Raw genomic sequence first — 11,280 nt, 5'->3', positions numbered from 1 at the left:
ATGAGATAAATGACACTTTATACTATAGATAAGGTCTACATTAAATTTCAGTGAGCCAAGATTTGGGATAACAATGTTTTGTGGTTAGACAAACTAACAGCCAATTGTTTATTAGGCCACATGTACCTTGCTGCTTTGAGCCATCACAAATATACTTTTTTCTATATAAACTGTATGTATTTGTTATTTATGCTAAGGTGTCTACATAGAAAACAAAACCTACGTTTCCCACCAAACTAATTTTTAAAACAAAACCTATAGTAGCATTAATAGCAATGGTAATTTTCTTTTCTTGAGGTAGACACTTTTTAATACCACTACAATTTTATTAAACATATTTTTGTGAATTAACTATCAGCAGTCTATAACATGAGCCCTGTTCCTTCCTTCAGGCTTGCAGCTGTCTTTGCTTGCAGCCTCCATGGCTGAAAAGGTTGTACATTTTTGGACTGATTAAACCTTTTCAACTCCTGGAATGAAATATAGTGATAGAGTTATAAAGATTATCTAAATCCAGCAACTGCACTTGTCGGTGATTACCCACATAAAGTGGCTTTCTGCCATGCAAATCAAAATTCCTGACACCACATATTATTTTTCAGGGAAGCTTTCTGTCATTAATAATCTTGGAACTGAGAAAGCTTTGATAAGCTTATAGAACCTCAGTTTGCAAAAGACTTGAGTGATGGAGCAGTGTTGTTGTACTTTCAATCCTTTTTAGGGCTGTCAGATGACTTGGATATCAATTATAGGATGAACCTGAGTGATTTTGTCCCCCAACACCAGAGAGGGACAGTTTCTCCTCATCCCTTTGGCACTGATGGAGGAAACCTCCACCAGGATTCTTTCGGCTCATAGTCCTCTTTGATAAAGCTGGACAACGAGGAGTGAATACTTGTTATGCATGTGCTGGGAGTTCCCATCATTGCCTTGGTTCTATACTGTCCTGGATTCGAGTATTCCCAACTAAAGTTAAATTTAAAAAGAAAGGCAGCAATAATGATTGCAAATTGAGATATTGGAACACTGACTGACTCTAGACTTCTAGTCACTTCAGGCTACCCCTGGGATCCACTACACTGCCTCGACCATCATGTTTCAGTCATGACCAGGACACTTTTCACCATCAGATAAGACAGAAACATTTTCTTTCATGTTTTAATGACAATGCTCCTAATTTTGGTCAGATAACTCTGTGTTGGACTACCCTTAATTACTGCATCAGTGGGATATTACTAGGGTTGTATCTTAAGGCATGTTGTTATTATTATCCTGTCCCTCTGTGCTACGCAACCAGGGTGGCGTATAACATTAAAATATACATTCCATACCCCCCAATCCCACCCCCTTAAAATACATTTACAATTGACCATATAAAACATACGTAAAAGAAATAACCAGAATAAAAACAGTGACTGCAGCGAAAGGGTCCAACAAGTTAGGTGGTTCTTCTAGTGGCCAGGTGTCTATTCAGGAAAGGCCTGCCAGAAGAGATCCATCTTAACAGCTTTTCTGAAGCTGTTTAACGTGTTAATATGACGGATCTCATCCGGCAGTCCGTTCCATAATCTGGGAGCTGTAACTGAAAATGTCCTCCAGGCAGTTACATACAGCCTAGTTTTTATAGGCTGCAGCAAATTCCTCCCAGACCTGAGTGTGCAGGGAGGATGTACGGAAGGAGGTGGCCCTGAAGATAGGTTGGACCCAAGCCATTTAAGACTTTAAAGGTAATAACCAACACCTTGTACTGGGCCCGGAAATTAATGGGCAGCCAGTGAAGTGATTTTCGGATTGGTGTTATATGATTTGTCTTGTTGTGCCTGAGACCAATCTGACTGCCATATTCTGTACTGATTGGACGAGCACGAGGGTAGCCTTTACAGAAATCAAGACGGGAGGTTACCAGTGCGTGTACCACAGTTTCAAGGTCCCTAACCTCTAGGAAAGGGTGCAGCTGGCATATCAACCAAAGCTGATAACAGGCGCTCTTGACCGTCACATTTACCTGATTCATCATCTGGAGCGACGGATCCAAGAGTACCCCCAGACGTATCAGCTGGGCATTGTATATAATTCGGGATTCAGTTCAAAATTTTGATCTCTCGCTTTCAGTAGTTTGGCTCTTATTTAATTCATATACACTGCCGCCTTCTTTATGTGTTAGTACAATCACAATAAGCATTCCTAAACCTACCTTTTCTATGAATACCATCTGTGCACAAACACTTACATCAAGATGTTGGTGGTTCACCCACAAAAACATTGAACTCTCTCTCTTCTAATATGAGATTTAGATACTGCAAAATTTAGCAGGAAGCCTCTTTTCATGATCCTACTGTAAGTATGCTCGAAAAGACAAGTTCATGTATCTTCATTAATGTAGGCAGTTTATACTATTAAAACAAAGATAATTAAAATATTTGTTTTCAAAAACTATAGCTTAATGAAAATGTTTATGTTTATGCAATATTGCTGGGAATGATTTTTGCTTGAGACTCTTGAGAACTTGGCTGAAGGGAAGTTGTGTGTTAAAATGCATCCTGGATCTAACTAGTTCACATCAGTTTTCCATCAGATACACTTTGAGGCCACTCTGAACAAAACTATGAAGTACACATTGTTCAGAATCTGTGTGCATGCTCTGTTTATTTGTTGCACCAACTGCATTCATGTTTCATCGTGGCAGATGCATGTTTTAAATTTTTATTAATTGTTGTTTTTGTTAATTTTCCGAACATTTGCCTTCAACACCAAACAAAATCTGAAATACATGTTCACTCTGATGTGCCTTCAGAAATTCTAGGAATTGACCCAGATCCATGTGATAGTCATTCCTCAGTCCATAGTCACCATGGGCTTGAAACTGTAAATCTTCAAAAGTCTGAAAGAGTCGTAGGTCATCCACATTTGCCTGAGTCTCTCCACTCTCAACATGTTTGCAGGAAATGTGTTTCCAGTTGGGATATCTAATATCATGCCAAAACTCTTCACAGTTTTCTTTGATACCCTCCACACAAATGATCCCAGGCTTCCCAGTTAGACAGAAACCAGTCAAGTTTAATTTCTTGGCACAATCGAATATCTTTTTCCTTAGTTCTTGTCTATATATGTGGTGACTGTAAATCCACATCCGGCGAAATAATGTTTTAAATGTTTTTGCATCTGGAACGCTTTCAGAGTAGAGTTTGCTGTTTTGTACATATGAAATGCTGTTGTCTCGCACCCACTGAACAGCTGTGCATATGCAAAGCTCTCCTGACTCCAAAGAAGCAACGTAAGAAGTGAGATCCTGGTTGAGCTGCAATTGCTGCTGCCTGTTTAGAGCATCTGATCTTGCAAAAAGCTGTGGTGTCACATGGGGGTAGTCATGAGGCAAAATTACCTGCAAATTCACTTTTACCTACAAATAGACAAGACAATGTTATAATTCAGGGTTTTTGGGGTAGTGTCTGCCTATCCAGAATTAAAAACACATACCTTCTGTACTGTACAAGATAGAAAAAGCAAAACCCACAACTCTTGTGTACTAATGTGATTCAGTACATGAATGCAACAAATCCACCACATGAAAAATATAGCATGCCTATAAGGTTGAGAAAACTGCAAGCACAGCTGGCTTTTGTCAAAATTCAACTACTAATCCCAGCTAAAGTAGAGGCATTCAATCAATGGGATTTATCTATGTATTGATTTACCAGCTTCTCGTAGATTAAATGTGTATACTCTGGTTGGGATCGATTTAGGCCTTTAAAGGGGCTACTGAGTGTATGTAGATATTTTGATACAGACAACCATGAAGTAGACTCATGGATTCCTCTTGCCTGCTAAAGAATTATTAGTGGGAGAATGACTAACTACACTGATCCCACATCCGGCAATAAGGGTGAAATGGAAAACCACCAATGTGGTGATAACTTGTGTTTTCTACCTCTCAGAATTTGGGGACAGCTGAGTTGTGAGTGGGGTGAGGTGGGGATTTTCTTGGTGTGTACATCTTAGAGGGGCAAATGGTACTTGATTTATTCATACAGGTCACCCTCACTATTTCACAATCAAAACAGCAGTACAGAAGGGGCTACCATGCTGTTGAATATGGTATCTTGTTTTTGTACAGCACATAGAAGAGACACCAGAGCTGAACAGAAGCAATTGATGAGCTGATGCTAAGGGGTGCAATACTGTGGATATCAACTGTTTTGAAATCTCTGTCAAAAGCTGTCTGAGATATACAGATTTGGTGTGAGGCCTCTGTGACTCACACAAATGTTTGTATCTGCACAAATCATTTGCATCCTCTTTTCTTCGTTAATATCATATGTATGTATCTCAGTTGAGATTTCTCAAGAATCTACATAAATAAAATAATAAAATCTTTATTTTTACCCCGCCCTTCCAGAAAGATCAGGGCGGCTTACAAAAGTGCAATGAATGCACACAAATACAGTTAAAAACAGTAAACATCAAACACAATACAATGAACTAATAGCAGGAATAAAAGCCCCATCGCCCATCCTCATGGCCACGGAAGAGGAGGGGAGGCCCACAGGATCTTAATCGGGGAATGCCTGCTTAAATAGGAAGGTCTTAAGATCCCTCCTAAATTGGGCCAGGGTGGTAGATGAGCGGAGCTCAGTGGGCAGCGTGTTCCAAAGGGCTGGGGCAGCTATAGAAAAGGCCCTTCTAGACGTAGAAGCAAGCTTAGCCCCAGGCACCTTCAGCAACTGCTGCCCAGACGTTCTGAGGGTGCGAGGCGGATTGTACGGGGAGAGGCGGTCCTTTAGGAATCCTGGGCCCAAGCCATTTAGGGCTTTATAGGTAATAACCAACGCCTTATATTGAGCTCGGAAGCGAACGGGCAGCCAGTGAAGATCTTTAAGTACAGGTGTTATGTGGCTGGTCCTGGACACACCAGTGACCAGCCGGGCTGCCATATTCTGTACCATTTGAAGCTTCCGAGTTTGGTATAAGGGTTGCCCCATGTAGAGTGCATTGCAGAAGTCCAATCTCGAAGTTACCAGAGCATGTACCACAGTTTCTAGGTCCCTCCGGTCCAGATATGGGCGCAGCTGGCGAATCAGCCGAAGCTGGTAACAGGTGCTCTTGACCGTCGCATTCACCTGAGCAGTCAGATGAAGCGACGAATCAAGAAGCACTCCCAGACTGCGCACAGAGTCCTTCGCAGGGAGCGTGACCCCGTTTAGGACAGGTGGAACCACAGCCATTCCTGGACCGGGGGAACCTATCACTAGTACCTCCGTTTTCTCTGGATTCAGCTTGAGTCGGTTTTTCCTCATCCAGTCCATTACTGACTCCAGACAGGCCACGAGAGGAGAGACGCCATCCCCGGTCACTGCACCAGTCGGAGACATAGAGAAAATAATCTGGGTGTCATCAGCGTACTGATAACCCCGCGCCCCATGTCTCCGGATGATCTCTCCCAGCGGTTTCATGTAAATGTTAAATAGCATGGGAGACAGAATGGCTCCTTGAGGGACCCCGGTTTTAAGGGGCCTCTCGTCGGAGCACACGTCCCCCAGCTGCACCATCTGGGACCTCCCAGAGAGGTAGGACCGGAACCACTGGAGCACAGTGCCCCCGATTCCCACCTCAGCCAGGCGTCCCAGAAGGATACCATGGTCTATGGTATCGAAAGCCGCTGAGATGTCCAAGAGCACCAACAGGGACACGCTTCCCCGGTCAGCACTCAGACGGAGATCATCGACCAAGGCGACCATGGCCGTCTCAACCCCGTGACCCGCCCGGAAGCCAGTTTGAAATGGATCCAGATAATCCGTTTCATCCAAGACCGACTGAAGCTGGAGCGCAACCGCCCTCTCGATCACCTTCCCCAAAAATGGTAGCAGGGAAACAGGCCGATAATTATTATGTACCAGGGGGTCAAGGGAGGGCTTTTTTAGGATCGGTCTTACAATGGCCAATTTAAGATCCGATGGAAATCGCCCATCCCTGAGAGAGGTGTTGATAATCCGGCGTAACAAAGTGGTTACCACCGGTCCCCCCTGGGCCGCTAACCACGAGGGGCAGGGATCAAGAGAGCAGGTTGTTTTCCGAACACTTCCGAGGATCTTGTCCACATCCTCGGTACTCACCGACTCAAACTGATCCAGTATAACATAGTCCACGGAGGCTCTGGACACTTCTACCTCTGGTTCTGCCATAATGTCAGCGTTCAGACCTTCGCTTATACGAGAAGTTTTATCCACGAAAAAGTTGTTAAATAAGTCACAGCAGGCCTTAGAAGGTTCAAGGATCTGGTTCAGGGCGGGAGGGAGCTGAGTTAGCTCCCTGACCACCCTGAACAACTCTGCCGGACGCGATTCCGCGGACGCAATGCGAGCACCATAGAACGAATTCTTTGTTGCTCGCACTGCCTCTCCGTAGTCCTTTAATAATCGGTCTAGGAGAGTCTTGTCGTCTAAGCGAAGGTATTTCCGCCAACGGCACTCTAGCCGTCGCAGAACCCGCTTCCTCGCCCGGAGATCTTCCGTATACCAGGGCTTACGATTAGAAGCAGGCCTGAGAGGACGCTTGGGAGCGATTCTGTGTATAGCCCCGGAGAGACCGGTATTCCAAATACCGGTAAGGGCATCAACAGAGTCGCCGTCATTTCCAACCGCGAGCCCCTCTAAGGCTTCTTGGAACCTCTCAGGTTCCATCAGCCTTCGAGGGTGGACCATCCTAACTGGTCCACCACCCCCGGGGGGGATCTGGGTAGAAGCCTTGATTTTCGCCTCTACCAGGAAATGATCCGTCCATGACAGGGGGGAAATATTGACTATTTCCGCCCACGGATTTACCGCATCCGAACAGAAGACCAAATCGAGAGTATTACCCGCACAATGCGTGGGACCCTGTATCAGCTGGGACAGGCCCATGGCTGTCATGGTCTCCATGAATTCCCGAGCCGCACCGGGTGGAACATAGCTGGCCGTGAGGGAGATGTTGAAGTCGCCCAGGACAAGAAGCCTGGGCGTCTCCAACATCAGTTCAGCAACCAGCTGTGTCAGCTCGTTAAGGGAGTCAGCTAATGCACGGGGTGGCCGATACACCAGCAGAATCCCTAGACTGTCCCTAGCCTTCAGGGTCAGGTAAATACACTCGAAATAGGTGGTCTGTCGGATGTGGTTCCTGGTGAGGGACACGGTGTTCCTATATACCAAGGCCACACCCCCCCCCCGCCCACCTAACCTGCGCTGGTCCTTCACCGAGTACCCAGCAGGCAGGGCCTGAGCCCACACAGCATCCCCTTCAGGCCCCAGCCAGGTCTCGGTAATGCAAGCCAGGTCACACCTAGAGTCCTCCAGGAGATCCTGGAGAATGTGGGACTTGTTATTAATAGACCTGGCATTGCACAGGAGCAACGACAGGGTTTGTGGCACGGTTGGAGTGACCCTCAGGTCCTTCAGGTTGGGAGGGGGACAGGAAGGTGGGATAGATATGATGCATCTATCCCGCCTTCCCCTGGAACGGAAGTCCCTTCTCCCACCGCCATACCTCCCCCTGCCCCACACTACCTCAATAGGAGCTCCGCCCTCCCCGATGTCAACCCCAGCCCCGGCATCCCCCGCATCCCTAACCTCCCCCCAGCCCTCTATGGCCACTAAAGGAGCAGAGGGCAGCCACTATAGGCATCCTCTAACTCCCTGGCGACCCAACCCTCCCACGCCCGATGGAAGCTGCGCAACTGCGCACCGTCGCAGCTCCGCAGAAGCAGTCCAGGTCTCTGTGGGGGGGTTCCCCGAGTCCGAGGGCGGCTCTCCCGGGGCGGTGCGCAAATGCGCACCTCTAAAAACCACCGGGAGGAGGCCGCCCGGCGAAAGAACAGTCCCGGCGAGGCTGCAGCGGCGGCGGCGTCCGGCGTGGAGGCTGCAAATAATATGGCCCTGTTTCTCATCTTCATCTTAGGTATAAGAAAAGGCCTCAGAAATACAACAAAATGCTCAGGTGGGCTCATATGGACAGAGTTGTTAAAAACAACTTAATTTGAGCTGGGAAACGACTGGTTCTAGTTGAATGACAAAAGAATAATGTAGCAAGGTCTGGTTTGCTAACTCTAAACTAGGGGTGAGAATGGTGCGGCCCTCCAAATGTCACTGGACTGCAGCTCCCAGCATTCTTCATCATTGACTATGGCTGCTGGTAGTTGCAGTTCAACATCTGGAGGACTGCACAATTTTCACCCCTTCTTTTAACAGTATGCTAACAGCCATATTATGAAAGTGGAGTGTACAGATTGCCCTCCATACCCACTGATTTTTTAAGTCATGGATTCAAGCATCCCTGGATTGAAAATATTAAAAAATATATAAATTCCAAAAAGCAAACCTTGATTTTGCCATTTTATATAAGAGACACCATTTTTCTATGCCACCGTATTTAGTGGGACTTGAGCATCCATGGATTTCGGTATCCCCAGGGGTTCCTGGAACCAAACCCCAGCTGATAACAAGCATCTATTCCAGTCCATTAAAGCTTATGCCATAATAAACGTTTTCACCTTGTAAGTGCTACAGAACTATTTGTTATTTTTGCTGTAACAAGTTAATATACCTAACCTTTTAAACTCTTGACATTTTCTGGCTATCTTCATGGACAGCCCCATATATAATGCATTATAGTAATCTAAACATGGAACATGAGATCAGGGTCATCTTTGAAGAAGCAGTATAGCGTATTGGTTCAAGTTACTATTTTCTTGAAGACAGACTAGGTTTCACAACTGTTTAGCATCAAATGAAAATATTAGAGTTATTATTAAAAAGAAGAAAAAATGGAATACAGATGGTCTCACCTTTGGTTCATCGATAGTAACGGAAACTGAATATTCAATCATCTGTGGGGGATTCTGACTTGTATTATTCAAATATTTCTGAACATTATTGAGAGTGTTTTCATCATGAAGAGTTATTTCTCCTTTATTAGGAAACATAGAAAAAAGCATTTCTAGTTCTGCCATCTGAAGCTGAATATTTTCTTTTATGACACCGGACATTGCTGCAGATGTGAAGCCACCTGGGGACAGAAGAAATTAAGAAAGTTATGCCTCCTTATATTCTCTCCTCACTAAAAATATACTGTGATTGACAAATTCTGACTAGACAGAATGACATTTTTGAACAAATCAAACACACCTTTTCCCCCTTTTTCCTGTGATAAAAATAAAACCTATAATCCCCTAACAGATTTAACATTGGGTTCTAAGAAGTTCAAAGAGACTGTTTACATGATTAAAATCGGGGCCATACATAAATGTGTCCAGCCCTAACATTAAGAAACACATGAAGTGAATCATGGATATGAAAATCCCAGCAAGATAAAACACATGGAAGTAACTAAGGGCCTAGTACTTCTCTTATTAAGTCATGGGCTCAGTTTTGCACTACACAAAATTACAAATACAGATGGTAATTTAAGATCAGTTTCCAGGATGAAAATACTGTACAGTATATCCTTGTAAGGTATGAGAGCCAGTGTGGTGTAGGACTAAGGAGACCAAGGTTCAAATCCCTATGCAGCCACAGAAACCTGGGTGATTGTGTGCAACAAGTCATATACTCTCAGCTTAAGAAGCAAGCAGTGGCAAAGTTCCTCCACATATGTCATGTCAAGAAAACCCTGTGGTAGGGTTTCCATATGTTGGAGTCATCTGGAAGACATGTAACAACTACCACCAAATATTATTTGCATGAAGAACACAACAAAATTGTACTCGGCTTTGTTCTTGGTTTGGCCATTTTCTCCACCTTCTTCTGACTTATAGTGATCATGGAGTTGTCTTGGGAAGATGTGTTCAGAGGAGGTTTGCCATTGCCTTCCCCTGAGGCTGAAAGTGTGTGACTTGCCCAAGGTCCCCCAGTGGGTTTCATGGCTGAGCTGAGAATCGAACCCTGGCCTCCAGAATCATGGTCCAGCCCTCAAACTACAATGCCATGATGGCTATCTTCTTACCCAATGAAATACTCAGAGGTGGTTTTTCCAGATGCATCCTCTGAAATACAGCATGCAGCACCTCGTATTCATTGGTGGCCTCCCATCCAAGTACTAACCAGAGCAAACCATGCTCAGCTTCCAAGATGAGATATGATCTGGTCTCACTCTCTTTAGGGTATTTAGACTACCCTAATCTGCAGTGACTCATTACCATTACCTTAGAAGAAGGGGCCATGTGGAAGGCAATACTAAAGATTGACCCTCAGGCTGATGCTTAAAGAGGACTGGCCATAGGAAATGCCATGAGCCCCTAAAACCCTGAGGCAGGTGCACCTTAGTTAGGGCTGCCACAGTTGGAAATGGCTTGAAGGCACACAACAAAATAGGGGCTGCCTGCGTAGAGCTGCCATAGCGGACTGGTTTTTAACCCCTTTGCTTGAGGAAGGTGCCAGTGTGGCTTCGAAAGCTTGCGAAGTGTGTTTTGTGTGGCCCACCAACATGAATCCGCTTTGTGGATTCTGGATGTTGTTTATTCTGCTCCATCATGTCCAACCCATGGGTATGTTTTCTGCCACCTTATATTTACAATAGGCTGGGGCAATGTAGAACCAAGGAGACTGGCTCCCAGAAGCCCCCACAAACACCATGGCAGACTCCTAAGCAACATTTCCAGGCTGTGTTTAATGACTCAGTACAATATCTAGTTCTCTGGGGGGGGGGTTACTTTATTTTACACTAGTTCCAAGGCGCTTTATTAAGCTGAAACGCCATCCATTCCCCTCAGCAAAGCAGCGGGGCACGAACCAAGTCGGAGAGACTGTTAATTGCCCATCTCTGACCCTCAGCCAATCAGCTCTCGAGTCTTGTCACAAGCGGCTGGAGCCGAGGGCCGCGATTGGCTCTCTCCCGCTGAGGAGAACGCTCATTGGAAGAGAGAATATCAGGGTGCTCGCCCCCCCAACGTACCTCAACAGGCGCGTGCTCCCCGCGCTCCTAGACCCAAAGCACAGCCGACGTTTGCAACTCCGCCCTCCGTGCCACGTCATAGGAGTCCATGCTATCTGAGTCTACGACGCATGCGCGCCAGGTAGTTGTAAAGCGTCAGCGGCCCCGGGAGGGAGCTCTCGCGCGCCCCCTCCCGGAAGCTGCAAAAGAGGCAACTCTAAAGAAGAGACAATAGTAGAGAAGGCTGTGCCCCTCCATTCCTTGGGCCGCAATTCCCAGTATACTCCACCAAGGAGTTGCTAGCTACCCATCTGCCCATCCCCAGCCAGGGCTGCTGGGCGTTGCAGTCCAACAAGGGTGACCAGAGGTCCTCCTTTTTCCAGG

The 11,280-nt window shown here is 45.8% G+C and overlaps 1 protein-coding gene across 3 annotated transcripts; it reads right to left on the bottom strand.

Annotated features, from left to right (window-relative positions):
• Window positions 1-2,246: 2,246 nt before the first annotated feature.
• Window positions 2,247-11,010, bottom strand: LOC121917498 (RWD domain-containing protein 2A-like). Of its 3 annotated transcripts, none has more exons than XM_042443522.1 (3): window positions 10,918-11,010; window positions 8,813-9,033; window positions 2,247-3,400 (listed from the first exon to the last, which is right to left on the bottom strand). In XM_042443522.1, exons 2-3 carry the CDS (start codon window positions 9,011-9,013, stop codon window positions 2,723-2,725), a joined length of 879 nt encoding a protein of 292 aa, XP_042299456.1. In that variant the 5' UTR covers window positions 9,014-9,033; window positions 10,918-11,010; the 3' UTR covers window positions 2,247-2,722. The 3 variants fall into 3 exon arrangements, with proteins under 3 accessions (XP_042299456.1, XP_042299457.1, XP_042299458.1); XM_042443523.1 differs by lacking the exon at window positions 10,918-11,010 and adding an exon at window positions 10,756-10,787; XM_042443524.1 differs by lacking the exon at window positions 10,918-11,010 and adding an exon at window positions 9,970-9,990.
• Between the last annotated feature and the right edge of the window lie 270 nt (window positions 11,011-11,280).

Source organism: Sceloporus undulatus, unplaced genomic scaffold (assembly GCF_019175285.1).
Source record: "Sceloporus undulatus isolate JIND9_A2432 ecotype Alabama unplaced genomic scaffold, SceUnd_v1.1 scaffold_20, whole genome shotgun sequence".
In the NCBI taxonomy this organism is placed as follows: domain Eukaryota; kingdom Metazoa; phylum Chordata; class Lepidosauria; order Squamata; family Phrynosomatidae; genus Sceloporus; species Sceloporus undulatus.
This window is presented reverse-complemented; position numbering and strand designations above follow the sequence as displayed.